Source organism: Barbatula barbatula (genome assembly GCF_947034865.1).
Source record: "Barbatula barbatula genome assembly, chromosome: 25".
Lineage (NCBI taxonomy): Eukaryota > Metazoa > Chordata > Actinopteri > Cypriniformes > Nemacheilidae > Barbatula > Barbatula barbatula.
In genome coordinates, this window is record NC_136788.1 from 11999926 (window position 1) to 12026895 (window position 26970).

Genomic DNA, 26970 nt, shown 5'->3' on the forward strand with positions numbered 1-26970 from the left:
CTATTTTTGAATGCAGTCGAGTTACATCACGGGTGTTTGTACGAAGAGTAAGATTAGCAGCTCTGTTTTAAGATTAGAGGTATTGACAGGTAAATGGCAGATTGCTGTTTTTTAGTTTGTGTGCCGTGACTTGTTCTGCCATGCCAATGATGAGTTTTGCTCCATCGTTTTACAAAACGAGACCGGTACGGTAGCTCTGTGGGATTCACATGTGCACTGGAAAAAATGAAGGAAATGGGAGGGGCTTTGGCTTTTTGTTATATCTTTACCGATACCTTCTATTGGATTTGCTGGGACCGCATGCAAACTTGCTGTTTGTTTTTCTTAATCACAACCTTCTAAAATGTTAAGACTGTGTATTGTACATATCATTATTCTAGCGCTGTCAATTTATTGCATGAATTTAAAGTGATTATAAAAATGCAGAACACGCATATAAATCATATTTCCTGAAATTTCTAAATGAATATCTCTGGAATGTTGTCCAGCGATGCATTTGTGTTCAATGTGTTGACTTTTTAAAATATTATTTTTTAGTTTTGAACGATTTACAATCTCTTTTCCAAGTTGTTTGAATCTTTTAAATCGCACCTTCCAAAAATATGTCCCAAAACATTATTTCTATGTTTTTAACTATACAAAAATACTGTTTGTTTATCATAGAATGTTTAGCAATGACATATAATCTTGCTTAATGCCCTTTTTATGGTATATTCCAACTTTCCAAGAATTGTCCTTGTTGGCTTGCATTTCTCAGTCTATATTGCTCTATGTGATTCACTTAATTATTAGCGTATCATGTTATTATTTCGAATACAACTTTACAATGACAGCTCCGGTTAGTTCACTTGGCATTATTAACACACTATGTGCTGCATACCATGATAAATGACAGTAAATACTTTTGAAATGATTTGGCAGGTTATAAAACATAACTTCTTTTATTCTCTCTCATTCTTTGTCAACCGTTCTATCTGTTTTTTTGTGTTTGGGCCATAAACAGGGAACATCATGTCTCAGCCAGCAGAACATGTTTCCTCATATTCTGGGTTTGTCTGTCGCAGGGATCCATGATAGGTCAAGGCAACCAGCCAGATGTGTTTACCTTTTGTAAATGAGTAATCCTCCAACCAAAGGCTTGCATTCCTTTACTGTAAATCACCACGGTCAAACAAAATGATTTTGGATGTCAATAAAGCAATGCATCAGTACCTCGTGGGTGCACCTGCTGTAAACTACCGACGCGGTAGACACGTGGGAATAAATGACTCTTTGTGAGTAATAGCCGTAAAGCCATTCTCTTTAGCTTTAACATTTTACTTATCTTTTCTCTGTGCTCGACTCATTAAACAGTGTTCAACCTAACTTCACCGGCTGACCATAATCTTCACTTGAGGCATTGCCTGAGGAAACTATTATTTATAATCTTCCCATGAGGGCATTATGCCTCGGAGAGATTTCCCTGCTTAATCTGTCCAAAGCGTGTGTGTGTTACAGAGCCGAGTTGGTGCATTTGGAAACGTTCATGAGAGCTGCTTGGGTCTCCTTCCATTTTGGTTGAGTCAGGAGCGCGTTTTGTATTTGTTTATTGCATCAAACTGTTTTGGAACAACGTTCAGACTTGATACTTTTGTGGTATACAGTATGCATACGGTTATGTAAATATAATGCGTCACATGTAGCAATTCCCATTGATTCTTTACTCCTCCCTGCATCGTGGCATTTTCTCATTTCCTGCATCATCATAACAAACAAGTTTCTATATTCATTATGTTTATCTTGTATGTTGGTGCGTGCCGCTGCCCATAATGTGCATTGAAATGTTTGCATACGCATTGAACGTCACACGAACAGATGCTTTTGTTTTTTCGACAGGCCATTCAACTCGTTCAGTAGGCGCCATGAAAAACATTGCATAAGCTAAACATACCTGAACTCTGACAATGGCAATAATGATACAATTAGTTTTATATGCCTGTTTACATATGATGGCAAAGGCAGCTTTTCTGTGAGCTCTTCAGCTAATGAGAGACCGGCCAGGTGTGTGTGCACCTGCATGTATGCGTGCTTGAAGCACCTGTGCACCTGAGTGCTGTAATATGCTCAGTGGCTCGGCACTAACTTAATGTGGCGGGTTGATGTCAGAGCTTAATTCCCATTGGTGGTGATATAACACGCTAAGCAGACATTTGTACTGAATGAACCAATATGGCTGAAAGGGGCTGCGGTGCATTCGTGAATTACCAACTACACTGTGAACAAAGTCAAATACAATAGATCATGTCAGCGAGATCTAAACCATCAAACGATATACATTCGCAGTGTACCGTAATCCTAACCTTTATCTCTATCTTAATCCTACATGGTTTAACAGTGATTCATTTTTTTATGAAACATAAATAAATTGGAGTTGTGATGCTTTGAGCCGATGATGTACACAGTGAGTTTCAGCTTAAATGTGTGATATGAATTAACTGTGATCATAAATAAGGTGCTTAGATAGTAGTCCCATTGAAAAAAATAGAGTCTTGATGCAAAAAATTGTGATCCTTATGTCACAATTTAACCAGCCGATCGGGGTGGATACCTGGCAACCGCTCACAGCTGAACCTAAACCTGTGTTGGCAAGTGCACTACTCGCTTTTTTAATTTTTAACAAATGTTAGTTCAAGCTTTGCGTTTCAAAACAGATGCCCTGTACCAGATATGCAGGGGCGGGTGAAGAAATGCTGTGCTGCCTTTTTTACAGATTACATTTCACAGAAAAGCAGGGTTTCATTTGTGCAGGTGGAAGAAGGGCAGGAAAGCACCTTGCTGCACATGTTGCTTACACTTATCTCAAAACCTGAGGTGTATTTGCATACAATTTCTTTACAGTCCTCATATAAAAACAAATGTATTCATAATAGATATATAGATAAAGCTGCTGAAAAATATAGGAAAGCACTGCAGATTGGCTTTAGTCAGATTTTCTGTATTATAGTCATAAATCCCTGCTTTTATTTTAGACAAACATCTCAACAGTTCGTCAAATTCCCAGAATAACACTGAATGTTTTCAATTGCTCGCTCTGCATGATGTCTGATTCAACATGGCCATGCAGTGTTTGTCCCACATTCGGCACGTTGTAGATTTCTGCCTGTCCAGCTGTTCCTGAATCTTTTCCAAACCTCTCAAAGCAGCTTGTGTTAGACACATCTATTTCTGCGGTTGTTTATTTGAAATGGTTCAATCCGATCCAGATTATTGGCGCTTTATCATCTCTGTCTCCCATCCCCCCTGCTTTAATCACAGAACAAACTGATGCCAACAGGAAACCAGACCCACAATTTCCCTCTCTTCCTTTTGAATCGACAGTAGATTTTACATAGCCTATCTTTTTATATCTTGGCATGGAAAAGTGCGTTTTAAAGTTCAGTGTCATCGTTTACTCACCCTCTTGTCAATTTAAACCTGTGTGACAAAAGAAGATATTTTGAAGAATGTTAGTAACTGAACAACAGCGGTACCCATAGACTTCTACTGTATGGACATAAAACCAATGCAAATCAATGGGTACCATCGTTATTAGGTACACTCTTCAAAATATAGCTTATCTTTCTGTTCTGAGAGGGTGAGTAAATTAATTTTTGGGTGAACTATCCCTTTAAGATTAATACTTTAATATTATTACTGTTAGTTTTCAGGATTCATGTGTGAGCGATTAAGATTTCCATACATGTGCATCTCTCTTCACAGTTTTATTTTGTGGCATCTCATTTGCATTTTCATAGCCAGGAATTTCATATATTTTGTATTCAAACAGTGTTGGGGAAGTTACTCTGAAAAAGTAATGAATTACTAGTTACTTGTTACAGATTCAATAGTGTAATTAAATGACTCTCTCCAAAAAGTATTTAATTACTTAATACTAATTACTTTCTCTATCCTACATCAAGCTGGATTAGAATTAATTTAAGGATAGACATGAAATAATTTATTCATTCAAATTAATAAAAAATAACTATGCAAATTATTCTTATTAACCGCCCAAAGTATACAAATGTGAGAAGGACACTTTAAAGCAAACATTTCCAAGTTAGACTTGATTTCATTTCCACTGTTGAATATATTACACAGGATTTAGTTCAATTCCATCAGAAGTAACTGTAATTCAATTACAGAAAAATAAGAGTGATCCCTTATTTTACATTTTCAAGGGAAAAGTAATTAAATTACAGTAAATTACGTAGTAACTAGATACACCCAACACTGTATTCAAAATATGATTTTGATTCTCACTGCGTTAGTTTTCAAAACTATCAAACCTGTTATGCCTAAACCCTTAGGGGAACAATTTTTTATGATCTTAAAGCTGTTAGCGAATCATTCTAATTATTAATCTGGTGAAGGTGGCTTCATGACATTGAAGTTATCACATATCTGCTTAAATGGTGATAGTTCAACAAAAAATCCAAATTGTGTCATCGTTTGGTATTGTCATTTTAAACCTGTGTGACTTTCTTTCTCAGAACACGAAAGATATTTTGAAGAAAGTGAGTAACCAAACAGCACCGTCACCCATCTATTGTGTGCACACAAAACCAATGCACGTAAATGGGAGAAAAATCGTCAAAATATCTTCGTTTGTGTTCTGCAGAAAAAAGTCATACAGGTTTAAACTGAAAAGAGGGTCAGTAGATGATGACAGAATTTTCATTTTTGGGTGAACTATTATATATACGCCTAAACATTTCTACAATAAATACATAATTCTTTAACATCACCTTGCATGCAATAAAAACAAATGCATGTTGTTTATATAAACATCGGTCTGCACACAGTGGACATCTCAGTCTATACACTGGTTACTTGGTTACTATTTGGTAAGCAAGCACCTTACAAGCTACTGTACATGTTTACATGAGAGCGATCATAACACTACGCTGGTAAATTTAGCATGCATTACTCTCTTATAAAGAGAGAATATTACATTGAAATCAATAGAGGCAACTGTTCCCTGAGTTCAGTACTGAACGACTCACACAAGTGACTCGCAAACAGCTGCGTTATCCGAGTCTTGGCTGTGCATTGAGCTCAGTCCCGTGTCCGAGTCATCATCATTGGCCCTGCAGGTCTTCGAGAGTCCCCTCGCCTGCTCCACCCAAATATTCTCATCCTTGTCAGCGGGAGGCACCTGTTCGCTTTCAGGCTCAATTGACCCATCTTTGCTGTCTTTCGACTCTTTCTCTTCTAGTTCGTCTAATCTGTGAACCTTTTCCAGCAGTTCCCTCAACTCCCGTTCCTTCGCACCCAAAAGCTCTTGACTGAATTCCAAATCGTTCTTTGCGCTCTCCATATCTGTGTTCAAGCGCAGCCCGATGTACAAACTCGTATCCAGTTGTGTTTTGATTCTCTCCTCGTCCAGCTGAAGTTCGTCGTCCGACAGGGGCTGTTGAAACACTGGGATCGTTTCCCCGGAGACCGAAGTCACCCTAAGGGCCATTTCCTCAGCCACATCTTTGTCGCAGAGCTCCTCTCGTCGCCGTCTCATCCACCTATGGTTAAGTTCTTCCTGTATTTCACAAGAAAGTATATCCATCAGAGCCTCCTGCTCAGTTAGTTCGTCCTGAAGTTTGATCACTTCGTCGCACCGTGACGCGTATTCCTCGAACCGCTCAACAGCCCGCGCGAAGGCGCACGGCGCGTCTGGGTGTCCGGTGGATTCAGTCTCCGCGCCCTGGTCCTGCATATAGGTGTCCTGAACGTAATTTACCCCGTGTCTTGTCATCCTGTCAAAGTGCACTTTCGATTCACACGTCTCGATTTCGTTATCCAGCTCTTTGATCCGCTGTATCTGCTGTCGAATAGTGTGATCCTGTGAGATAATAAGATGAACGAGCGTCTCCATTTTTTCCGCGGACGAACCGTCTCGTATCAAAGTGTCCTCTTTCTTTTTATTTATTTTGTCCAACTTTCTAAAAGCCTTGCGGACAATCCTGCGTTGTTTTTCCTGCGAAATCGCCATCGTGGGTCTGGCTGCGCCCTTGTGGGTGCACGGACTTTCCTTGCTGAGCACGACGCGCGCCTCGGCGCTCCGCGGTCCGCTGTTGGGCAGGAACGCCTCGTTTTTAACCAGGACGAACCTCACGTTCTCCTGCTCGTCACCCCAGGCGCTCCAAAGGCGCAGGATTTTCGTTTTATTGGGTAATATCCTTTCATACCCTCTCCACTTTTCCACGATGCAGTAAGATTGCGGGGTGCCGGTGAGAATCGCTGCGTTCGCACCTTTCTGTAAGTTCTGGTCATCCAGCAGAACCCTCACCATGTCCGCGCAGGTGGTTCGTCTCGAGAGTCCGGACACCAATTTCTCCTCCCGGCATACCCACACCGAGACTTTACCCTCCTCCGGTTCCATCATTTACATTCAGTTTGCTGAAACAGGTTTAACCGTCCGGTAGTTCATGGAGTTTGAATGAACTCAAACTCCGGTTTGTCATCCATGGGGTCAGCTGGAAAGTTTTAGAAAAATGACTTAATAAAATAGAGAAGATATGTATCACGTTGTGCCGACTGGTTGCGTGCGTGCGTCCGTAACATCGAACCGATAGTTATATTTGTCTCTAAACTACACTTGTGTGTTTCTGCGCGCTCAGGCACCGCCCACAACTCACCGTTTCCCAAGATCACATGATATAGACCGAATACAACACCAGCAGCACTGTACAAATGTCATGGATTGAATCTCAAAATATGTATTATGTTTATCTTGTAAAAACCGTCCAGTCGTTTATAAACATCGCCATGGGTTAAAATATGAAACTATTACAAAACGTCTTTATTCACATCACATTCTAAAACGCAAAACGAAGAACCGGTTTCATCAAGAACCTTAACGTTCCCAAAACGTTTCTTCACAATGTAGTGGACATTTATTCCTACTAAAAGTAAGACAGAAATGGTTGATTTAAGAAGCTATGAGGGAACCAACATTATTATATTCTAAACAAACCTTTTGTTGTATATTGTGTTTTTGAATCTTATTTCAGTAGAATTTAATGGTGTTGATTCTCATTCCAACAACAGAACCCAACACGTTACAAAACAGAGACCATTGTAGTTTCCATTAACCAAAACAATTCCCATTATAACCGTGAAATCCATAAGCACTGTTTTTTCCAGAAGTATATTCATGTGAAAGCTCTTCTGTGTCCTGAATTAATTTGCATTTTCTTATTTTCGTCAAAGTTATAAAATATACATTTATGGTGATTATGAGATTTTGTGCATGAGATTTAACAGTGCTATAAGGAGAATAACTGAAGTGTGTTCGTATAATAAATCACTGTCTTGTAATCAGATGTGCATTAGCCTGATCTTGGTTTCCAAACGGCCCTTTGGGCAGCGTCATCATCTTACATCTGAGCAGCTCTATTAATAATCTGATGATCAAATTAATAAATCGTATTTTAATTAAATATTTCAGGAAAACGGACTTTCTAGAACGCGTCCATTGATCATTTTCTAAGTTCTATTGCCATCTGGTGGTGTTTAGAAACATTACATATGTTTTAATAAAAAGGGGTTGATCAAATTGGTCTGTTAAAAATAAAAAACACATATATATTAAATAATAGAAATGCTACAGATAATTTGAAGCGTTTACAAATATAAAACTATTATTTAACACCAAGAGTAAAAAATACAAAATCGGAAGCGTTTGTGGTTCAAACACTAAGTTTATTTTCTTTTTTGTGTCATATCTTCAATGAAATGAAAAACATACACAATTGAAAACAATTATTTGACAAAATAGTCCACCTAGTAAAAAAAGCTATTCAGTGCTTTTACTGAAAACAAATTAACAAGAAACCAGAATGCCATGAACTACATTAGTGTTCTGTTTTAATGTTCATTTTACTAACGAATACATTCCAAAACATGTAGAACGTGGTCGACCAAGAAAATAAATCTTGCTGAACAGTCTCAAGTAAAACTGAGAGCAACAATTTGAACGGAATAATTTAAGGTATGAAATCTGACAGCTCTTAACATCTGAGCCTTAACATGAAATCGTATCAGCCGGCCTCCATGATACTGTAGTCAATGGCTTTTCTCTACAGGGTGAAGTTATTCCTGATTTTTAGTATTTATTGTTATTTCATAATGTGCAATGAAATATTTTGCATTGTTGATGGCCAATGTGAAAACCAAACATAGAAATGTACATCTTTTTGTCAAAATACAGTGGCAAAATGCACTTTTCTTTCAGCCAGAAAATAACTGTCCCTCAGCATTCACAAGGCATTATGGTGATATACTCCAAACATGGTTCACTTTTTTGGTGTAAACTTTTTAAATCTTTTCTGAGCTGAAAGAAACACACAGAAGGCACTTTCAACACCTGTAGCATTACCGTGGTGATCGTGGCGTATTTATTTGGTGTACAAGAGAGAAAATATGACCTACTTTGCTTTGATTGACTGACTAAAAACATATTAATATTTCTGGGGGAAAAAAAATCCAAACATCAGGTGAGAATTAGACAGTCTGTGATGATGAACCCTAAGGCACAATATACTTATATGCTTTGGTGATTTTGCTATGTAGATTTCCTTTCTTCTGAAGCCTCTTTTAATATAAAAAGAAATAGACTGTGAAAATCTGAAAAACACTAATGTGATGATGTTTAGAAACGCAAACACTGAAAATTCACAAACACAACTGTCTTCAACAGGTGGCGACACACCAAAAGCAGTTTCCAGTTTTGGATCTGTTTATCTTCCACATTTCCATTGTCCTGATTTTATGTACATCATTTGTTTCATGTTGTTTTCTTAAAAATTTTTGTATTAGGAAAACTCAAATTATTTCTAACAATAGTGTTTTAATATTTCAATCCGAGGTCACACTGAAAGAGCTCATGTGCAGTGTAAGGCAGACGGTTCCTCATAAATAATACAGTACATTTTCAATGCTCTTTCATAAACGTTAAATTCGCTAGGTTGAAAATACCCCAGGGTTTAAGTCTTTGTAATGTACTGTTTTGTCTTAGTATAACAGATAGTACAACATAAACAAAGCTTTCGTGTACTATACCGATACAACTTTATATAAACAACATCCTTCCAAAACAAAGTTGTTTAAAAACATCAACCAGGTTAATAACATAAACATCCAATAAATGTAACAAAACCGTACCGCTGATTTTAACACAACTGATTAAAAAACAAACAAACAAACAAACAAACACCAAAGCACGAATGACAAAAATGATAATAATTGTAGTTATTTCAGACTACGCCTGAAACGTGCCCTGGGTGGGACTGATACAGGCACAGCCGCTTAAAATGAGGTTGTGAGTCATTCAAAGGCTCGTCTTAGTCCTCTACGGCCATCGGCTGTGTAGTTGCCTTCGCTAAACGCCTCGGTGTATATAAAGTCTCCAATGTTCTCTTTTATTTCCTCTCTGTGGCCAGCGGGGAGCCAGATTCTGCTTCGTGTGACTCGTGCGAGACGTGGAGCTTCAATCTTTGACCAGTCGGTAGATGTGATGCTGTGCACCGTGCTCGCTGTTGGAGACCTCGAACACGCAGGCCATGCACAGCAGGGTCTCTTGTGTTTCTCTGTTCGTCACAACCTGCCACAGGGCGAGAAATGCTGTTGTCAGTAATTGAAGAGACCAAAACCAAGGTTTGTGGTTGATTTTGTGTAAACAAGGGGTTTACATTTTTGTCAGATCGTCTTGTATATGATGGATTCGTGGAGATGTCGTGGCAGCTCCTGTTGACCTATTTTAATAGTTTTAACTAACAGATCTACATGGAGTCTTGTTTAATGCCTTTATAAATAACTCAGTCTTAATAAACCGTATTACAGACATTGTGTATCATTTTAACCATGTAATGTGTGTATACAAATTAAAAGAAGTGTTTTAGATTGTTGAATGAGCTAATGTCCACAGGAACATTAAAAAGGAATCGTGTATGTATATTTACATTTACATTAACTATGTTATATGAAATAGAATTTGTAAAAAAGGACCTACCAATAGGATGGTGAAGTTTTCTAGTACGCTGTTCATCATGTATTTCTCAGGCAGGTGTTTCAGTTTATGGATGAAGTTGATCATATATTCACACATGGGTGACCGGCTGATTTTGTACACGAAGCGGCCGTTCTCAAACCGAGCGTATTCCGTCTACAGGAGAGAAAAAGAGTACTTCATCTTTAGTAATCACTGTTAAAAAATACATACATTTCATTTATGTTATATGTATATGTAATAATATTGAAAATAGTAAAAGGCACTGAAGATTTGTAAGGAAGTTATTTTAAAACTAATCTATTTTAATAAACGCTTCTTAAAATTAAGTGTATTAAGATCATTTATTTGTAATATCTTTGATTTCAATCATTCTAATTGCGGAGTTAATACGTTTCTTTTCCGAACTTAGTTTCCGAACAAATATTTAGAAAAATCTAAATTTTATGCATCTAGAATCAATTGAAACATGTCAGGAAACCAAATTTAAGCAGCCTCGGTGATGTCAGCTGATGTTAAATTTATTTTTAGAGGCGGAGCAAGTTATCACATTTCTGCAGATTTGTTATTTTCAAATCATCTAACATTATTTTATTTTCAATCATACGTGTGTGTGTGTGTGTGTCTGTCTGTCTTCTGTGTTTTCACCTTTTTTGTTTTTAACTTGCATAAACTTTTGTGTTTTGCTTAAAGTCAATTTGTTTTCTTGTACAGCTGCTTTGTAACAATAAAAATTGTAAAAGGCGCTATATAAATAAAGTTGACTTGACTTGACTCGACATACGTTTAGTGAAATAAAAGCTAAAAAGGTTCATTCTCACCTCTACTTTTTCAACCACTTGTTTTCCAAACGAGCAAACTTTGGTTGAGCAGGTGATGGTCATATTCTCCGAGCTTTCATACTGACTGCTCACACCGTAAAACCCTCCAGAATCTTCCTGGATGTTGCAATTTAGGTCAGCCTATAAACAAAGATTAAAAAAATGAATAAACTAATAGAGATACAGTGGTGACAAAACGTGTGCAGTTCCACCCTCATGCTTCTGTGCACATAGATGTTTCCGCAGGAGTATAAATGAAGCCAATTTCAAGGCCGCAGACACATTTAAAACGTCTTTTAACTTTATCAGTTTATTTAAAAGCAGGGAATACATCATCAGATGCCGTTGAATGGCAGGGCTAAAACAAAAAACATCCCTTGAGCAAGATTCAAGGCAATAAAACAAGATTTATGACAAGTGCAACGAGTGTCTACAGAGCAGAAATGAAAAAGCGTGTGTCCATTTCAACAGCTGCTCTCCCTCTGAAAACATCTATTAATATAGCAAACAAGGTGTATTGTTTGTTGTTATAGCACGCCAAAAAAACAGCTGTATCCCAGTTCATGTTCCAATAAGAGTTATAACCTTTAGAGAATGATGCCAGTATTTGAATGAACAGAGAGAACACACTTTCTATCAGTCTGTAGCCGGTCGGTTCGCTATGTCTGCACCTGCCGTTCACAGCGGCAGGTGTTCAAATAAAGCATCTCTATCTAATGCAGCATCAGCGGTATTGAAGAACAGCACTGGTTTGGTTTCACATTCAGAGCGCGCCGGGATTAAATACATCACTGAACAGAACTTTAATAAAACGTGATGCTTTGAGCTGCACTCGTTCAGAATCGATTATGGATGAAGGGTTTTTAGTAAATCTTTTATTAAAACGTAATGTTGACATATTTTACAAAATGGTGTAATGTCTTTTTTCAAATACTTTTAATGCTATTGAGGCAGCAATCCGTAACTTTTTTGGTTTATAAAATGAAAGAAAACTCAATCAAGTATCAAGTAGGCCTATGGTAACTGTTTGTCATGAATGTAAATGGACTCACCCAAAACTTCACCAGGAAGAAGGCGTTCTGAGGTCCTTTTCCAAACAGCTCCTTCAGCCCGCCCTTCTTCTCTGGGAATTTATCGTAGATCTGACGTATGTCCACTGTCTCCAGGAGCGGGTCGCTGTAGGAAAGATTCGTCTGGCTGATGTGCACAAACAGATGCTTGTTGTACTGCGGAGAGAGGTTGTAATTAGATCAACGCAACATATCCGTCTACAGCGGCCTTTTGAAAATGCACAAAATATTTGAAAAGAAATCTGCTTTTTGCTTCTGTGAGAAGTTTGGCCTTTTATTGTTTTATCGATTCGAATGCCGTTCCCAAATGTTGAGTAATGAAGCATTTAAAATCACATTTGTAACGCTGTCTCTGTATACGTTCGGCAGCTCCTCTGCAAAGCTAAAAGTTTGCGTAACAGGACGCAAGCATTGGGAAGGCAACTCGTTCTATGTATTGTTGCAACAGAAGATTAATAGCTGCTGTCATGCCGGACCAGAGGAACAAGCATTTCATAGAGACGCTGCCAACATGATAGATTACATGGGTCTGCTTTGAGATGGACATTTTGGTAACCTGTAGATCAGGGCAAGGTCCCACTTTTAATCCACCAATGCGGTTTTAATTTTCTTGTCTATAGCCAGACCATTGTTTAAGTGTATCTGTAGCTTTAAGAAACAACATTATTTTCTGTAAAGTTGTGTACTTTGTTGGAGTCACTATTGACAGAAATGCAATATGTGCAATATAATACCTTTGTCTTAAGAGGTGTATAAAGACCTTACATAATGTATTGTTATGTTTTTATTACCTTAGAATGATCTATTTCTATCTTACATGAAATTCGCCATGTTGTTTCTACAGTCACCCTAAATGGACAAACTGTTCTACAGAGTGCGTTTCGTAAATAAATAATCTCCTTCAGCAAAGAAGCGAAATTGTGAACATCTTTGTTCTGTGTCAGGCACCGTAGTGCTTCGACAGGGCAGGGGTGGAGTGAGCTGTTGGTTGCAATTCATAACCTCACCACTAGATGCTTCTAGATTTCATACACAGGACCTTTAAGTATTGATTTCATTTTACAGAAAGCAGGGTTAATGCTGTCATGTCTTTTTCGGTCACCTGCTGTTAATCTCACGGGGGTGCTGACTCACCGATTCTGGGTCCCTCTGGTTCTCCAGGTAAGATGAAAACTCTACCAACCGCAGTTTGGAGGTGCCGATAGACCGCCCGTGCCAAGGCGGCAATGCGGTTGATGGAGGTGTCGGCGACTCATAAGCTACAAACACACAGAAACCCATCATAAAAGTCACGACAGGAAGGACAAAATGTTCACACCAGAGATGCAAAATATACTAACATATATTATAAAGTAAGATATGAAGGTATAATTGTGTAATGGCACATTTCATTGACAGCATTCTAGGTTTGAGCTCTCTGTATGCAAATGAATACAAATATGAAAACTGAAAACACAAAATAAAGAAAGCTAACTATTGAATTTTGGAATTGGAACACTAGCCCACATACAAACCCACATTTAGAAAAGTATAAATACATTAGATAATATACATACCTGAAATGGCTGTGGCTGTCTGGATGGGATAATTTTGTGTGAATGGCTTAATGCTGAAAAACAAGAGAGATTTATGATAAGGTGGAGCATGAAATGCTTATCTGTGTATAAGTTCAGACTGTGCCTAAAGTCAGTGTTACGTCAGCTATACTGTATATACTTACTCTTGTGAGGATCCCGGCTGTCCTGTTGACACCTGCCAAAACTAGAAAAGCAACACAAATGAGTTCTCTAACAATCTGTATATATTTTGTTAACGGATTTAGGGTGGTTTATTGAGTCTCTTACCCCTGCTGCTCCAGGCAAAGTAGGTCTTGGGATCCCTGCCAGTCCCAGTCTGTTGTGGATGGCTGTGGCTGAGACGATCTGTGCCGAAGACATGGCTGCCATCCTGTTGATCGCATCGTTCTTCACGGTGTGGTCCTTCAACGACATGCCAAAATTTGGTCAAATTTGTACCGATGATTGTTCTATTGCTTGTTTTGTTATAAGATTTAAAGAGACCGTTTTCTGTCATCATTTGCTGAACAATAAGAAAGACATTTGGGAGAATGTTTGTAACCAAACAGTTCTGGGGCACTATTGACTTCCGCATATGGGGAAAAAATCTATGGTAGCCAATGGTGCCCTAGAACTGTTTAGTTTCCCATATTCCTTAAAGGATATCTTTTTATAAATGTATACAGGTTTAGGACAAATCGAGGGTGAGTAAATGCTGACAGAATTGTGGGTAAACTATTCATTTAATTCATGATTGAAAGTTTAGTTCATTTCAGCCTGTAATTCTGTTTTAAAGGAAAACAGCCTCGTGATTTCCAGCCTCATTATTCAACAAGGTTAAATTCATCTTGTTAAGACTTAAAACTGAATGAATAATTCGAATTTAAACTTTTCTATCTCACTGTATTATACAAGCCAAATAGGAAAACAGAAGAGAGTTTTGTCATTGACCTTTTGAATCAGAACATTGTAAGCCAGAAAGAAATCGGTCTCTAGGTCATCTTAATATTTGCATAAAAACCTACACACCTGATTCTCTACACACATTAAATGATGTCATGAATCACGTCGCTTTGTCTCCTGCAGGTACACTTAGTTTAAAATAACGTTGTTAGGGATCACTAAGAGGAAGCGTTGAGTAAATGACTTGTCATTCACTGTTTAACCACCAGATGCCACAGCTGCTCAAACACATGAACCCCACATCACCCTCCCCAAACACAGAGGGTCGCAACATCAGCCTTAAACACCTTCATATAATGTTATGTTGTGTTATTCCATTATGAACTTTCTTCAATCTGAATCCATAACATAATACAATAGAATAAAAGTGATCAAAGGCTTTTAATGTATTCAGACATTTCCAATGTGCTTTTCCCCTCCAGGTCTGAAAACGTAACTCACACGTAGGACACGTCAAATATTTTCCTGCGCATTTACGCAAAAGCAACTTTTTTTAAACGAGCACACTTTTGTGTGAAACAGGAAGGAAACAGATAGCATACAGAAGAAAAGAAGTTAGCCAGTGGACTGCATACTAACAAGGCCAGTCAAGAGCAGAAAATCTAGGTTACCGACCGCCAAACAGCAGGGCACTCATCCACACACGATGTTTACTACGGATACGGCCTGAGAGAGCACACACATGCACACGTTAAACAAACACAATGTGTCCAACACGAGATTGGCATGTACCTTTAGTTTGGAGTGAAATTCTCTGGATTTCCGCCGGGCGAGAACCTGGATGTGACTAGAGACCTGGTCACACACACACACACACACACACACACACACACACACACGCAAACAAACACAAAGGAACATTTTGTAACCATGGAGATGAAAGGCCTCCTGCCATTAGGCACAAAAACATGTCCTTTAATTACAAACTGAACATCTAATGCAACCTTTAACATCATGTTTGCCAACGAGAAAAAAAAGTGTCTTCAATGACTTCAAAATGAATTTTCAATTCATTTATTTTATCTTAAAATTGCAAAGACTTTAGATTTAAGCGCACAAAGCAACAGGTGTTCAATGTTGTGAAGTATGTTTCGGTAACTAAGGAAGGCAGAAAGCCAATGAGAACACGTTTGGAAGAAGATACCAAGAATGTGGGATAATTTGTATTTACTGGAAATACAAGGACGTGTAATTCAGCCTCTAAAATTGTTTTTAAATATGATCAAAATAAATATAAATAAACTAATATAATGTTTTCAGTGACATGTTATTTACCCTCTATAATTGTTTTTAAATATTATAAAAGTAAATATAAATATTATAAAAATGATGTGAATGAAATGTCCTTTAAACCATTGTTTTTTATAATATTTATATATTTAAGTTTTGTAAAATGTAAAAAAAATAATTACAGAGGCTGAATGAAATGTCTATTTTTTATTTTACAAAACTTAAATATAGAAATAAACAAGAATAATGTTAGAAAGGATATGTTATTTCATTCAGCCTCTATAATTGTTTTTAAATATCATAAAACATAGAAATATATGTAAATAGACTAAAAACAATGTTTTAAAGGACATGTAATTCAGAGTCTATAATTGTTTTTAAACATTATAAAACAGTAAATATAAGTAAAAGTATTGTTATTTTAAATTGAGAATTGATAAAGAAACATGAAATACATGTAAAACCAATATATAAAATGTTAATGTTACATTAACTAACCTGCTTTCTTGTCCTTGTCTTTCCCGTTCTGAGTTTGATGTATCTGGCGATTAATTCATTGCGACCTGTACGGAAATCACAAAGAAATGCTTGTTAGTGAATAAAACTTATCATTTTATTTGAATGTGTGAATATTTCATTGGTACACAGCAGTTTTTCATAGTATTTACAGAACTGAAGAAAAATTCCTCAAACAGAAGTATTTACAAAACAGAAACGTGTCACTTTAATACGCACCACAGCGAGTTTTGCATAAAAAATATCATTGGGTTCCAAGTCATGTAACTGAACTTGTGAAACTCAATAAACGTCAGGTTTGCAACAAAATGATGAGGGGAAGATTTCTTTTTTTGGGTGTCTGTCCCTTTAAGGACGCCATCTGACTCTAAGCCAATAAACAGCGTCAGGGTATTTTCTTCGGTCAGCCTGTACCCAACGTGCCTGCAGTGTAATCTCCTCTAACCCAGACCCGGGCCTCCCTATTCTTCCAAACACAAACACGCGTCCACGCACTCGCACACACGCCCGGCGTGCACACAATGCGGGCATTCATGCACACCCTCCTCTCAGATCAAAGACTCTCCAAACGGCCAGCTGTGAGCATGCTTACTAGTGCATAATTCTGTCTTTTCACTCGCTTGAAAACATGCTCAGCTGGACTTGGAAGACCTGCAAAACAACCTCCTGAGTAAAAGAGGAGAGAGAGAGAGAGAGAGAGAGAGAGAGAGAGCCCGTTGAAAAGTGTTGAGTCTTGAGAGCCCCTCCCATGGAGCTTGATAGACAAACCAAAGCTAAAAGTGATCAAAGACCCTGATTCAGTCTCAGCAGAAGATAAGCCCAACGCTATCATTACAGAATGACTGCAGACTACTGATCAACACAAAGGTGCTACACGGATCAGATCTGATGGTTGTGGGTGTGTTTTATAAATAATAGGGTACAAAATCTTACATGTCGCTAAATGTACTTCAAAGACTACCATGGTACATCCAGATTCCTGTTGAACATGTCCAAAAATAAATAAACAAGGTGCATGTTACTGTCAGAAAAAAATGTTTTACCCTTTACCTTTTGACTAGTAAAAAAGTACTTTTCTACTACTCTCAGTCTGATGAAAGATGTGACATGTTGAAAGGCCAACATGAGGTTACAATGTCAAACTCCCAAACAATTTACATTTAAATTGAAAAACAGATCTGTAAGATATCCAATGATGCATAAAGACAATCTTAAATTATGCTTTTCATAAAAGTGTAAAAATAGCCTCCTCGCTTTCCGAAATAGTCCATCAGCCTTTGTGTAAAAATACATCAATTTGTAATAATGAAACAAAAAAAATATATTATTTATTATTATTACATTGTATATGTATATGTAAACCGTAAGTGACAGCACACAATAAGAAAAATAACTAAAAGTTGAGATAAATCTCGATTATGCTTTTACTATTAATAATATTAACACAATAGGGTTTATTTCTCAACTACCCCTCCAAAAAAACTTCTCTCTCTTTCGCTCAACAGGTATTGTTCTGGCTTTTGTGTAAACGAGTAACTTTGTATTATTGCTCCTGACATATCGCTGTATTGCTCCTTGAGCTCTCTTTTGGACTAGAGAGTTCAGAGAGCAATACAGCCTGTACCCAAGTCAGGATAAGTCTCTTTGGATAAAAGCGTCTGGTAAATGACAAAATGTAAACCTACCCATAGTTCTAGATACAGTATATACATATAGATCTAGATAAATAATCCCCCAATAACTGGAAACATCAGCCTCTTCTGATGACTAAGGTTCTAAGAACAGATCTCGTAGAAATCTGCACGAGTTTGGAGATGACTCAACACTTGGCCATTAAAAGCGTACGACAGAAAGAAACTTAAAAGCAAACACAAGGGCAATATAGTTGTGCAAAGTTGAATCATTGACTGAGAATGGTAAGAAATGTGGTTAAACGAAGGGTCTGAAAGTGGCCGTTTGATTTTACTGTGGAAAACCCCCGTGCAGTGGAGGTCAGACACCATTCTTTTATAGTGCAGATAAAGTATTGATATTATGCTGGTTGAAGTCATGCCACAAAAGCCTTTGAGGATGTGGTAAAGGTAATCAAATGATAATATGAGCAACAGTTCTGAGATCAGGTAGTTTATTAAAAGCGAGCGGATAAATGGACCTCACGCTGATTCGTGGATGACCTCAGCATATCTTCAGCGTAGAAAAGGGCAAAAAAATACAGAGGACTTTTCCTGTACATGTATGTACCACAAGTATCAGGGTGTGGGTTTAGGGTGTAACGGTGATGGGCGTGCAGAAACCCCAAATCTTTGGGACAATGGCTGCGGTGCCTGACCTGATAGATGACTTTAAGGTCTTGGGGTGCTATTAGAATCACAATAGCCTAATCTAACAATACGAAGACGTTTTTAGGAGGTCCACAACTGTGGGATGAAGTGCAAACTGAAGCAGCAGAATTGTGTTTTATGGACTGTCATAGAGATACACATCAAACAAGTTTCTGTAGCTTAACTGGTGGAGAATGGTGCAAACACTTCCAAGGTCATGGGCTTGATTCTCAGAGAACACATCTGATAAACCGTTCACCTTGAGAGCATTGTAAATAGCTTTGGATAAAAGCATCTGTCGTGTGTCTATAAATGCAAAAAGAAAACCTATTGCATGGTTGGATTATATTCATAAACAAGAAAAATCACAAAAACACATTTGCAGATTCATTTGCATATTTGCAACACTACCAAGCTTCCTTAACTTCCATATTATTTTGCTGGTGAACATCATGAAAATTCTGGTCTGTTCTGGTCTGTTCAGCAGGGATGTCTTTACTAAACACTACTACCCCTCCCCAAAATTTGACTCCACCCTTCAGAACCAATTTAATCCTAATTACAGGTGTCCACTTTCGTTTGGCAGGACCGTGATGCTCTTAAAGCTACAGACATGCTGTTTCAGACGCACCATGTTTTATGATTTTGGTCACCTAGATCGCAAACCGTTTGATTCTAAAACATATTCTGGTTTCGTTCCTTTCACAATGTCGACTCGTCGACTCATACATCCGGAGTAATAATCCTGATTTACCGTACAACCACGCAAAACAAAATGCCATATGGTTACAAGTAAAGGTCAGCCTCCGATAGCAGATGGTGATCTGAACAATCCCCTCTCTAGGATTGAGGCAGCTTAGACCGATATGATCAATGCAGGTGTTTCCCTGAGAGCAGGATAGAGGGGTGTGGACAGTTTTTGCCCCTGCCGGATAAAGCCATTCACACACACACATACACACACACGCTCGTATGCACACACATGCCTGCTAGCATCTGATTAGAGTCAGCCAGCTGTCCGCTGTGACGGGTAGGGCCCGTAACTCGATGACACCCCTCCATCGCAACCCATTTTCAGAGGGAGGGTCTAAGAGAAAATTCAAGGCCAGATGGCAAGAGACCGTGACGGAGTCTTTTCTTTTCCAGTGGACACCCCACTAACACCCCCTCCCCATAAAGCTCGTCCCGCCAAAACTGCCACGATTATTTAGTGAAACCAAATCTGAGAGGAAAGTCCAGCATACGGCGGCCCCGATAAGTGCTCAGACACTTGAGCCGCTTGTTTTTTGAGCAATTGTTGAAGCAAACTTTGTATAGCACTATAAATAAATAATCACTTTATTTTCGTCTTATTTAGTCTTATTTTTGTGAGTCGTTTTGGGTAAAAGTGTCTGCTAAATGCCTTCATTAAAATGTGATGGTTTAAATGATAAGTTAATCCTTTTGTTTAGACACCTGTGTGAACTGACTTTCACTACACCTGACCTTGCTGTTGGTTGCCATTTTCATTCATTTTAAGTTTAAAAAGTTTTGATAAAAACAAACAAATTAATACATTTTAACTATAATTTATAATATAGTGTCAAAATTTCTGTTTCTCTCAAATCAGTACTTAAAAACCTCACATAAAGACCAACCACGATAAAGCTAAATCGGTGATTAATATAATACATTTTCCAAATATTGATTTCATTTTATTTTATTATTTTTTATTATTTATTTTATTTATATGGCATATTTCCACCAAACTCAAAGAAAGTGGGCAATATAATTATGTCAACATCATCTCTATTTAAGGCTTATTCCTGTTTTTTATGCACAATTTATATCTGCATCTAAAAACTTTGTAAACTTGCTCCGCCTCTGAAACAACATTTCATGTCTGCTGATGTCACCAGGGCTGCTAATGCATCAACCAATGAGATTCTGTGATGTTTCAGGAGGAAAAAAGTCTTCTATACAATTAAATATCATTTAGGTTTGAGTCCTATCTGCTATTAAACACGCTTTTCACAATCCAATAAATTCCCAGTGCATAAAATCTAATCCCACCCTACGTTCTATCCAGTTAAATATCATACAAATATGTCATTAGGGTTTCACATCAAACGCCTTAAAACTTCAGGACATTCTATAAAGGTCTTAACTATAGGACAGTGTTTCTGCAGCCTATAATCTGCTGCCTAGAGTCAGTAAACTGTACGCTGCCGTGTGTTTCAGTTTTAAAGCCCTAAAAGCTTGTACAACAGTCCAGTACTGAAAAGCCTCCAGAAAGCTGAAAGCTTTGCTTCTCTTCCTCCAATCTAACCAAACTGGAAACACAGCATGGAAGGAATTGGTCTGGAGGTTTTTTCTGTAATGGGAGCTATTAAGCATGCTTCCTGTGTGTGTGTGTGTGTGTGTGTGTGTGTGTGTGTGTGTGTGTGTGTGTGTGTGTGTGTGTGCGTGAGCGTGTGCGTGTGCGTGTGCGTGTGCGTGTGCGTGTGCGTGTGCGTGTGTGTGTGTGTGTGAGCGTGTGTGTGAGCGTGCATGCACGCGAGTGCAAGCGTGCTTGTCTGACTGTATCCTAACATGGTACACTGGCTGGAAACATCACACCAGTCCACTGAAAATCACACGTTGAAAAACCAAACAGCCCCAAATGACCTTGTTCTCTTTCCTTCTTTTAATCACACTTTCTCCCTCATTAACTTTAGCTTGATAAAGTTACCTCGTGCATACTTTACTGTATGATAGGAGAGTTAAAGATGATGTTTGTCTGTCAGATGGTGCTCATGATACAGTTTATCTTCGGCACTTGGATTAATGGCAAATTTAAGAGACATGGACTCTTTCAAAGCATTTTTATTGTACACACTAAACAAATAAGTACAAGTCGCTGTTGCTAGGGTGTTGTGGCTGGTTGCCAAGGTGTTTGCATATGGTTGCTACGGTGTTCTGAACATTTGTTAGTGTGTTGCAATGCAGCTGCTAGATTTCAGGGGGTTTCTAGGATCTTTGTAACTTTCGGCCCAAAATGAAAGCCTCTAAAAAAGCCCATCCACCATCTCTATGGCTGTGTTTACTCACATCTGATATGGATCGGATATTGTTGCACAAAAAACGTCCACAAGATCACATTGTTTGCATCTGATCTGAGCAACCCAGTCAAAGAACTTCAGAGCAATAGTGCTTATATCAACTAGAATCTTTGGGCCGGAAAAAAAACCCACACAAGATATTTTTGTTGTATCTGATCTGAGCAACTTCCACGTGTGGCCTTAAATCAGATACATTTGAGATTTGTGGACACCTGATCTCCAAACACGCTCATCTGATTTTCCTTGGCAATGATTTCAGCACAAATGAACGATACCGTAGCCAGATAAAAGGCAAAATAAATATAAAATATAAGATCTGAGCGCAGTTGTCACATGGCCGATGCAGATGAAAATTTAAAAGTGTTAAAAAGCTGTCAGAGAACTCCAAAGTACATCCTGGGGCTCATAGCAACTGGAACGCTCAGATACAACTCGAGGCTTAAGTGATTTTAAAAAGAAAATTGTAATCGAACAGTATAAAGACATCTGTACATAGCTTATGACATTGTGGTTTTGTTGCATGGTTTAAAAAAACACGAAGAATTCTACAAGGTATAAAATATCGAAAATGTGTAATATATCTTTATAAATCAAATTAATTATATTATAATAATAATAATTATAAATTATATAATAATTTATCAAATATTATTAACATTATCATTATCCTTAATACAACAACAACAACAATAATAATGTTTTATTATTTATATATAATACAATAGAAATAAACTAAATGAAATAAATACAAAATATGAACATTATACAACAAATATTGTATAAAATACTGAAGTTAATTTAAGAGCATTAAGAAGAATAACCTTTTAAACAGCTGCATGGTGCTGGGTGACAAACGCTTCTATAACACGGATTAAAGACTCAGTAACATGATATCAGTGTCCGTCTCAATCACTCATCCGTCTCAAACACTTCAGAGGTGTGAGGTTGGTGCATGCTGTGACCTGTCTCCTAACTGGCTCTCGGTGAGGTAACATGCATGTCGCTCACACCTATCAGAGCCAAATGAGAATAATAATGCGCCACAGACAAGATTCATTTCTCAGATCTGTCCGGTCCATCCCTAGCTGCGGCGAAGCCCTTCTTCAAATTCACACGCCATCTCTTGAGAGACGTGATTAAACGCTGTACCCCTGGGAAAGAAAGTGAACAAAAAATGACACGTCCTCAACAGCGGCCCCATTTTAGGCAACACAAAAGAAGCAAAACGCCAGCTTTAAAATGGGCATATACATAGCTGATTCGGCAGACCTTGAAGAGTAAAGAGTTTTTAAAGCGCCCCAGATCCACGGACCTCCTCTGGAGCAACAATACAACCCTGAACAAGCAATGTCCTATGTGATTGTACAAACACTTTCACTTAAATCCCATCTTTTTTACCCATTGTTCCTACGCCACACATTTCGTCTGAGCCGTTCTCTGTGACCCTTAACATACCCCTCGGGTGAGGTGTGTTGAGTGTTTACACATTTCATATTTACAAATGACATTGTACTGTAGTAACAAAGTCTTTTAACATCCAAAAATGACACGCTTCACCTTAAGGAAAACAGTGGGGGATTGTCTTGTACTTCCACTGCTGGCAAAGATTCAACAGCATACTAGTTAGCCAGTGTTATAAGCATAAAATGACTTCAACTTCCATACCCTCGAGTTTTCCATGCAGAATGTATTATGATCCAAACTGGCACTACACACTCCGGTCTGTTATCCTGTTATCCCATTGTGAAAGACACAGCTTAAAATCACAGCATTTCCTATGCTTCGAGACACACATTGTGCTCATGACCGCCTGAACACAACTTTACACTAAACGTTTCATTCATTTTTACATTAGCTATTTTCTGACTAATGTAAGTAAGGCCCAATGTACATTCAGACAGTACAGTGCAGTATCACCAAATAAGGACACTACGGAAAGTCCGCTCAGGCCTACTAAATAAAGAAATAAGTTACTAAATAAATAAATGCACATGAAAGATTAACTTGAATTGATTATATTTTGATAAAATAAAGAGACAGCTGAGTAATACAAGATATATGACACTAGGGCTTATCGATTATGACATGATTCATTTGGCCAAAATTGAGATCACGATTATTTAACATGATACCTCACTGACTTTGGAAACAACATGTATTTATTGAATTAAACTATCAAAATGTTTTAAATAAAGTATAAATTCATGCATTTAAATAAAAAAAAACTAAAACCAACTAAAAGTCCTATATATACATTCAAACATTTTGGAAAACCCATTATCTGACTGAACATGCCGCAATGTCGGTGGGAGTTAGTAAAATGAAAGTGGTTCAATGTTGATTTCCGTTTACATTGATGCATTTTATCCAAAGTGACCTACCATGCATTCAATCTATACATTTGGGAAATGAAACCATAACCGTTTGCTCTGTTAATGCAATGCTCTACCAACTGAAAAGAAATGAGACAATCTTTGCGAAAAGGAATGCGTCACACACAGTTGAAATGTTCTTTTCATGATTGTAGGAACCAATACTTAAAATAAAAAACTATGACAAATTATTGCACGCTGCTAGGTTAAACTAGTAGCACAACTGCTAGACAATCAGTTTTACAGTTTATAGCCGACTAATCAGGATCAAGTGCTTCACACGTACAGGTGGAAATAGATGTTTGAATAAGAAATGGTTAAAAATATTATTTGGCAGAGATTCATTTAAGTCCTAAAAGAACATCCCTAGAAAAGTGAAACCACTGTGATTAGATCTTGCTTTCACTGAGCCCGGCGGGGGACTGTCAAATGTACTTAAGGGGTGTTTTCTCTGCCTAAATTAAGTGCTAGCAAAAGCAGAGCCAACCAGTTTTTGACATCAGTCAGAGGGTTCAGCAATTATCTCAAATTGCACAACTAAACAAGTAACCTATTCCACAAGGATGCATTAACATTGTGATATTAGTGGTATGCCATGAGGTTAAAGTCGACAAGAAAAAGCTTTATGAAAAAAAAAGATTGTTGGCTGTATAAAGTCTCTCTCTTCTGGCTTCACTCCAACTTTCGTGTCTCCATGAAGCCGAGACGTGGCCCCTCAGGTAAACAGTGAGATAAGATGGGCCACGACGGGAAGAAAAACTACTGATTGTTTTGAGGGTGAAAGGCAGTTGCCATAGTGATAGCTGCTAATTAACCACAAAGCGCTAGCAGCAGAAGCGCTACAGACCTGGATCTTGACTTGTATAGGTCTGTGATGGGCAAAAAAAACATGGAAAAAATTGCATCTCGGCAGTTGCTACGGACAATGAAATAACGAAGGTGACGGCAAAAAGGCCAGGCTATGGAATGTAACAAGGGCACCGGTGTGGGAGGTGATAGGTTTGACAAAACGACCCGAGACACCCCCCACGAACAGCAGCCAATTTATTTACAGTGTATCTGAAATACCTTCAGTAGAACCAACTGTGGCCATGGGAACAAACAGGTGTCGGTCGAGAAAACCGTCGTTTTCGCATTTATTTCAACTTTACAAAAGGATTCCCAGAATGTTTTATTTAAAAAAGCATTATTTGTTGTTAGACTTAAAAATTTGTTCATTATTGCTAAATAAATATGACGCAGTGTAAGAAGGTGCGCAACACAGTGTTCGCAAGTGACGCAAGGCGTAAGTGTTTCAAATCAGAAACTGCTGTAATAACCATAAAATAAATAAAAAAAAGGTATTAGTTTTTATTATACAGCTAGGAAATAAAATTGTAAAGTACTTCATTCTTAGTGGAATACATTTCGATAAAGTTCTGCACTCCCAAAAATTTATAAATTTCTTTACGCTTCATAGTAAAGTGAACAACAGTTGTTTGGTGAGTTGTTCCTGAAAGAAATGCTGAATCTAATTCCAGGCAAAGCCAAGAGCATGTTCAATATCCAAAGAAAGAAAGAAGAGCAGTATTCCCTATTTCCATGACATCACCCCAGCCGGGAGTTTCAGGGGGGCGGCTGTGGGGAATTGAGGGGGAGTGGGAGCGCAGCTGGTGTCAGCCGCAAGACCATCTGCTCCTAAATAATGGTTCATGTTGACTTTACAACAGAACCCAGGACAGCCAGCTCGCTTCACAGCCTGGCCCGTCGGAGTCCCGTTTTCCAGTTTCAAAGGCCCAACGGACCTCACAGTCTCGGCCGGTGGACGAAAACAACTACAGTACCAACTTTCCTGAGAACTTTCTGATGATCATCCCACCCCTCAACCTCAACAAACAACTCTCGATTACACGCAGTCAAAACACCTCCGTAACAGTAGTCTAAATACTGCATACCAAGTCAAAACATAGCGGTGATGTTGAGAAAATGGTCTGGTTTTGAATTGTGCTTAAGTATTTGTTTTTGTTGAAATCCTTAGTTGTATGCAATCTCAAAAGCAAAAAATCGGTGTGTGCTTTGAAATCTGGTTTTAAAGTCATTTGGGACACATAACGTGTATGTTACGCCATATGAAATGTGAAACTATTGCTTTGACTAAACTGGAACAAATGTCCAATTTACAAAGCATTATCAAATGTATGCATAATGTAAACAAATCCTGAGAACAGTTTATTTTTACTCACCGTACATCTTCCCCTCATCGGACAGGATGATTTTTCGCCGACCGCAGGGTGGGTAGATAGCCAAGGCCTCCTGAAAGCTCTGCTCAATGTCAGGACTCCACACACCCTCAGCATCACTGTCCATTGGCTTATCGGCCGAGTCGCTCATTCTTTCTATATCCTCCCCGGCACTCTCGCTGCCACTCCAACTGCTGGGATCCATGGCAACGGCTGGGACCTCCGAGCCCGATCCTGGGGAACGCAAGGCTCGCAGACCTGTGAAGATCAGCCGAAGGAAGCACATGATGGCCAGGTTAACTTCAAGTAAATATATAGTTAAAGTCCTTACAAACAATAATTCCCCAAATCATATCCCACATCCCAAAAAACAAGGCATTACCATGTCCCATAAAACCAGTATCATTGTACTGTCATGTACAGTACAGTATATAAAGATTAGGGTACTCATTTACAATGGTTTTACATGGTTCTTCACTGAAAGAAATATGGTAATAACATGGTATAAATAGCTTATGTGAAAAGAAGGATTCTGAGTTTATATAATGGGAAAAACAAAGCAATAAATGTTGCCAGTAGAATACAAAATGTCTTGATTCTCAAATCCGGTTTAGGAAATAAAAAATGATTAACGCTGAATACATTTAATAAAACTAAAACTTTCTCCCCTCTCATAAAACACCAAACAAGAAAACGACTAAAAGCTAAAAGATAAAGGCTGGACTGAAAACCCATGAAGGAAATAAGCGAAGACTTAAACCAAGCTCATTTGGAAATGGCACTTAAACCAAAACAGCT

At 38.2% G+C, this 26970-nt stretch overlaps 3 protein-coding genes across 3 annotated transcripts in view; 1 reads left to right on the plus strand and 2 right to left on the minus strand.

The window, feature by feature from the left end:
- The window catches only part of LOC306890238 (uncharacterized protein), a 39795-nt gene extending 28994 nt beyond the window's left edge, over positions 1-10801 (plus strand). Inside the window, exon 15 of the mRNA XM_079449811.1 lies at positions 9459-10801. Within this exon, the coding sequence (XP_079305937.1) occupies positions 9459-9516 (58 nt within the window). The 3' untranslated portion in view covers positions 9517-10801. The remainder of the gene's footprint in view (positions 1-9458) is intronic.
- On the minus strand, positions 3729-6598 carry rassf10a (Ras association domain family member 10a). The gene has a single exon (XM_079449619.1). It carries the CDS (start codon positions 6398-6400, stop codon positions 5021-5023), a length of 1380 nt encoding a protein of 459 aa, XP_079305745.1. The 5' UTR covers positions 6401-6598; the 3' UTR covers positions 3729-5020.
- Positions 7702-26970, minus strand: part of tead1a (TEA domain family member 1a) — a 28005-nt gene continuing 8736 nt past the window's right edge. The window contains exons 3-13 of the mRNA XM_079449812.1: positions 26176-26430; positions 16163-16227; positions 15167-15229; positions 13760-13894; positions 13636-13676; positions 13472-13524; positions 13050-13174; positions 11898-12071; positions 10846-10986; positions 10028-10180; positions 7702-9619 (exon numbers count right to left, since the gene is read on the minus strand). Of these exons, the coding sequence (XP_079305938.1) occupies positions 9506-9619; positions 10028-10180; positions 10846-10986; positions 11898-12071; positions 13050-13174; positions 13472-13524; positions 13636-13676; positions 13760-13894; positions 15167-15229; positions 16163-16227; positions 26176-26377 (1266 nt within the window). The 5' untranslated portion in view covers positions 26378-26430 and the 3' untranslated portion in view covers positions 7702-9505. The remainder of the gene's footprint in view (positions 9620-10027; positions 10181-10845; positions 10987-11897; positions 12072-13049; positions 13175-13471; positions 13525-13635; positions 13677-13759; positions 13895-15166; positions 15230-16162; positions 16228-26175; positions 26431-26970) is intronic.